Source organism: Austrofundulus limnaeus, unplaced genomic scaffold, assembly GCF_001266775.1.
Source record: "Austrofundulus limnaeus strain Quisiro unplaced genomic scaffold, Austrofundulus_limnaeus-1.0 Scaffold33, whole genome shotgun sequence".
NCBI lineage: Eukaryota > Metazoa > Chordata > Actinopteri > Cyprinodontiformes > Rivulidae > Austrofundulus > Austrofundulus limnaeus.
In genome coordinates, this window is record NW_013952435.1 from 13,589 (window position 1) to 19,318 (window position 5,730).

A 5,730-nucleotide genomic window follows, 5' to 3' on the forward strand; every position below is an offset into this window, starting at 1 on the left:
TGATGATTCAATATATCGACAATGATTCAATATATCGATGATGATTCAATATATCGACGATGATTCAATATATCGACGACAATACGATATATCGATGACGATACGATATATCGATGACGATACGATATATCGATGACAATACAATCGATGCGATATATCGATGACGATACGATATATCGATGATGATACGATATATCGACGAAGATACAATATATAGATGATGATACGATATATCGATGACGCTGCAATATAGAGACGACAATGCAATATATCGATGACAATTCAATATATCGACGACAATACGATATATCGATGATACGATAAATTGATGACGATACAATATATCGATGACGTTTCAATATATCGACGACAATACATCGATGATGATGCAATATGTATATGACGATACAATATATTGATGTCGTTACAATATATCGATGACGATACAATGTTTCTCCATATTACAAAGTCTGTTATGATACAGTTTTGTCTGCAATCGATATATCATCGATCCACATCGGGCATATGATGACGATACGAGCCAATGTTTTCGTTTTGCTTTGATGTAATTGAATTAATAATAATTTATCAATATATCAACGTGGATCGATGTATTCTTACACCCCTAACTTACATACTCACAAAAATCGTACTCCTGTTAATAAAAAAAAAAGGGTATCCGGCTGGTTGCTAGTTGTAAGTAGAAACAAAAAGCTCAGGGCAAACAGCAACAGGGAGATGGTGGTACACAGTTCATTTTGGTCTTCTTTATGAAAATTAAAGAGAAAAACAAAAACATAACTACGCCCTATATCGCCTCTACGAACAAACCAATCGAGAGATGTTTCCTCTGAAAGCTGAACGATTGTCGATAAAACAGGAACAACTTTATGCATATTAGTGATGGTCTCTGAAACTGGACTGAACAAACTAGACCAATCATTTGAAAGATTCCCGTCAGTTAAAAAWAAACAAAAAACTCAAACATCTGCASCAGGTTAGTTGCGCTTCTCTTTATGTGGAATAGGTCGTCAAATGTTCGGGATGATCGAAAGACCCAAGAGTGAATACTTCAGAGGGAGGTAGATGGCCGTGATTGTTTTGCGGCTTTCTTTGTCTGCCTTATASAAACACGTCAGAGACACCTGGCAGCAGTGGGACACGTCATGTTAGAAGTAAACATGATTAAAAATGAACTTTTACAAGCCTACCACTCTCGTACTATAGTCCTGAAGATGCTGCCTCCTTGTTCCGAACACAAACATCACCAATCAGTCATGTTTGTAGATGAAGATTTAACATTTAACAATATATTACTTTGCAGTCTTTTCACAGAGTTTGACATCTTGATGGTATCCTCGTTGGAGGTTAGCTCTCAAGACCTTTGGCAGAAGTTCTCTTCTCCTCCTGTGCTTAAGAATAAAAAAAAGTCTATGATTATCATAGGCTGATTGGATTCCTAAAGAGGCTAGAACAGAAAAACAGAAGTTCGACATTGATCTCACACAACTAGAGTCTTAAGGATTTAAATATTCTTGGACGCAGCGAGGCCGACGGTGTCAGAGGAAGTCTTGACGCAGGATGATTTGGTCAGTAGTGAGAGTTCGCTTGTAGAAACCAGAGAATACGTAGGATCCAGACCGCTCCAAAACTGTCCGTTGGAGGTTATGTGACGTAGAAGTCCTTCTGGAAACAAGAGATCTGGTTCTGGTTCTGGTTCAGAGTGAGCTGTGTCAACCATGTGAGGAGAAGATGGGCCTGCTGATGTTGCTGTTGGTCGTCATGGCTGCCAGTTCCCACCTGGAATAACAAATAAACAAAAATGAAGAAAAAGATTAGTAAATAAAGTTCATGGTGGCAGACGATCATGTAATAACCTCTGGATGTGCATTTTAACTAAACTCTCAATGATCTTACATTTAGCTAGCCTTCTGTCACTTTAGATTTAGTTTTTTGATACACTTAGCATTATGCTAATTTTATCTTATGTTTGACTAATGCTAGTAATACTACTGCTAATGCTAATTCTACTATTAATGTTAGTTCAAAGCTGACATTTTTTTTACTTTTAGCTAGTCTTCTGTTACTTTTAACATTAAAATAGCTTTTTGAAACACTTAGCATTATGCTATTTTACCTAATATTTGGCTATTATAAGTTTTACTACTGCTAACATTAATGCTAATTCTACTAAAGAAGTTGGTTCAAAGCGATGTTGGTTACTTTTAACATTGAGATAGCTTTCTGACAAATTTAGCATTATRCTATTTTTTTAATGTTTAATAGCTACCAGTAATGGTACTGCTAATTCTACTAGTGCTGATGTTGATTAAAAGCTAATGTTCTGCTAAATTTAGCTAATTTTTTTCTTACTTTTAGCTAGCTTTCTGTTAATTTTAGTATTGAGATAGCTTTCTGACACATTTAGCATTATGCTATTTTCTATCATTTCACTACTACAAGTAATCCTACTGCTAATGCTAATTCTTCTGGTGCTGATGTTAGTCCAAAACTAATGTTCTGCTAAATTTAGTAACATTTTTCTTACTTTTAGCTACMCTTCTGTTACTTTTGGCATTGAGATAGCTTTTTGAAACACTTAGCGTTATGCTATTTCTTAATATTTAGCTAGTACTAGTAATGCTACTGCTAGCACTAATGCTAATTCTACTAGAGCTGATGTTAGTTCAAAGCAAAAGTTCTGCTAAATTCTTTTTTTTGTCCTTCAGCTAGCCTTCTTTTACTTTCAGCATTAAGATAGCTTTTTGAAACACTTAGCRTTATGCTATTTCTTAATATTTAGCTACTAGTAGTAATGCTACTGCTAACACTAATGCTAATTCTACTAGTACTGATGTTAGTTCAAAGCAAATGTTCTGCTAAATGTAGTAAATTTGTTCTTACTTTTAGCTAGCCTTCTGTTACTTTTAGAATTTAGATAGCATTTTGAAACACTTAGCATTATGCTATTTCTTAATATTTAGCTACTACTAGTAATGCTACTGATAACACTAATGCTAATTCTACTAGTGCTGATGTTAAAAGCTAATGTTCTGCTAAATTTAGTACGTTTTTCCTTACCTTTAGCTAGCCTTCTGTTACTTTTAGAATTTAGATAGCATTTTGAAACACAGCATTATGCTATTTATTAATATTTAGCYACTACTAGTAATGCTATTGATAACAACAATAATGCTAATTCTATTAGGGCTGATGTTAGTTTAAAGCTAATGTTCTGCCAAATTATCTTTTTGAAACACTTAGCATTGTGCTACTTTTATCTAATATTTAGAAATGTATTTGTGAACTCGACATTTGAAGTGCATTTCCACAGAAAATGTCTCTAGTTTTAATAATGTTATTAGTTTTTCTAATAAAGCTTTCCTTTAATTCTACATGAGCAGTCGTGCTCCATCCTCTCGGCTCCTGCAGCTTGTCTAAACGAAGAGCCACGTTGTGGACGAGGCCGAGCGAAGGTCCCGCTGTAACGTGAGCATGAGGAGCAGCAGCTGACTGCGAGCTCTGTTGCTGACCTGATGACAGGTCAGAGGTCGAGCTGCAGATTGTTATCTCTGGCTCTGGTTTCACACTCACTCCCTCTCAACTGCTTTCTTCCTTTCTTTATCCTCGTGTTTAGGATCGGAGATTGGCACAGGAGCAGGGGATGCCACCGAAGCGCAAAACAGAAAGTTAAACCAGAGTCCTGTGACCCCCCTTCCCCCCCCCCACTGAAGGCTCTCTGAGGGTTAGAAACACTGAAGTGGGGAGCGTGCAAGGTGGCAGTGATGATGCAGGAGAAATGAGAGGTTAAGAGCAGTAATTAGTTTCAGGTTTCGTGGGTCAAACCTGTAAAAAAACAAATCCTTTTACTGAAGCGCTTCGTTTTTAGACTGTTACCAAAAATAATTAGATATAATGCATTAAAGACGACAATATTTTACATTTTTACATTGTTTTGTCTAAAAGTTGCTGTTTTTTGTGTCTGAATGGTTCAGATTCAACATGTTTGTCTTTTGAAATTCTAAACTAATCCCGACTCAAATTTTTAAATATTTGTTGATTTTTTTTACAGATATTTTTTTTTACCAAGGTTTTTAAAATTTACACTGATATAGAGAGTTTGTACAGAGGTGTRGTTTAGTTATCTGTTTACTTATTTATGGAAAATTTTAAAGCAGAAATAGTTACAATCAGTTAAAATCATGTCTCTCACTGAGCCTAAAATTAATTTTATATAGGTAAAACTGACAAGGTGCATTTTATTATACATTACACCGCTTTTTATTAATATTCTTTTAAATCTTAGATAGTTTACAAATTATTAAAATCCCCAAAAGTGTAAATCTGAACATTTGTAGGGCTTTCTTAGATTTGCTTAGATGATTATTGTTTTCAATACTTTAATTCTGGAAGTTGGCAAACAAAGCGGTAAAAAAGAGAAAATGTAATTTTTTAAGTAAATAATATTAAATCTGCTCATTTGAGCAACTCATAAAAATGTTTGAAATGATTTTTAGGAAATGAAAAAGCTCTTTTTTAACCTCCAATACTCATCAAGAGCTGGAAAAATATTCAAATTAATACTTTTCCATATTTTCAAGAATATCTGTGAATCATATGTCTTGATTAAAAGTCTGAACAGCTGCTGGGTGACAACATGTGACCCATCATAACCAACTGGTTTATTGTTTTCATTAAATCACTTGCAAGATTTTGTCTAAATATAACAAATAAAAGTCTCATCAATGTATCATTTGATTGAGCTGAAATATAACCCTAAAAAACTTTTTGAAGCACTGTTTTGAGCAGTAGCAACAACAAAAAAAATAAAAGGTTTTGAGGAAAAAAAGTCTTCAAATTTTCATATTTTCCTTCTGAGCTGGCAAAGATTTTGTTTCTGCAGCTGGGAAACCTGAATATTCAAAAACTATGAGGTTTATTTTTTATAATGACTTAAAAAACTCCTCATTAAAGTTATATAAAACTAGGATCAGATCAAATATTAATGTTTTATCGTAACCAACAAGACTAATTACATCATATGTCTGGATTTGCTGATATCAGGATGATCAGGTGTTAAACTGCAGCTTTTAAAGCCAGAATGACTTGATCCTCATTTCGATGTGATGAGGTCACATTTTAGTTTTACCTCAACTTCATCAGCTTGTTKAAAGTCAAGTCTTCCTGTTCTTTATCCCGCCTCACAGAAAGTACGCAGAATAAAAACGTCACATCGCTGTAACCTTTTGAATCTTTACTGCTTTCACACATGATACAATTACGAGCTAATTGTACATTAACAAACACCACTGGCTAAATGAGGGATAATGAGTCMTAATTTTGATAAATAACCTCATTACTGAGTGACAATGAGCGGCGTAATCCAAACAGAAAATATGTCACTTCCATGACTCATGAGAGGAGGGAGGAGCTTCTCTGACCTGATATCATGTGGGAGTCCTGACTGCTCCAGACTGTACTGAATAACAGCTATTTTGCATAACGTCTTCAAATTGGGGCCTGTAAAGAAGAGAAGGTAAAATGAGTCACAGGAACTAATTATACTCAAGTTCAGAACATCCTGCTCAAAATGGCTCAATGCTGTACAGATTTATTTTTTTATTTTATAAAGTTTATTCATTTAAAACAAAACAACGTAGATTTAATATACAAAAAATTACATATATATACATATACATATATACTGTATATACAGTATCAAAATCTTAA

General features: G+C 34.3%; 1 protein-coding gene across 1 annotated transcript in view; it reads right to left on the bottom strand.

Annotated features, from left to right (window-relative positions):
* Positions 1-752: 752 nt before the first annotated feature.
* The window catches only part of klhdc3 (kelch domain containing 3), a gene marked incomplete in the record, with an annotated part of 44,806 nt that continues 39,828 nt past the window's right edge, over positions 753-5,730 (bottom strand). The window contains 2 exon segments of the mRNA XM_014005895.1: positions 753-1,800; positions 5,442-5,520. Coding sequence (XP_013861349.1) covers positions 1,734-1,800; positions 5,442-5,520 — 146 coding nt within the window.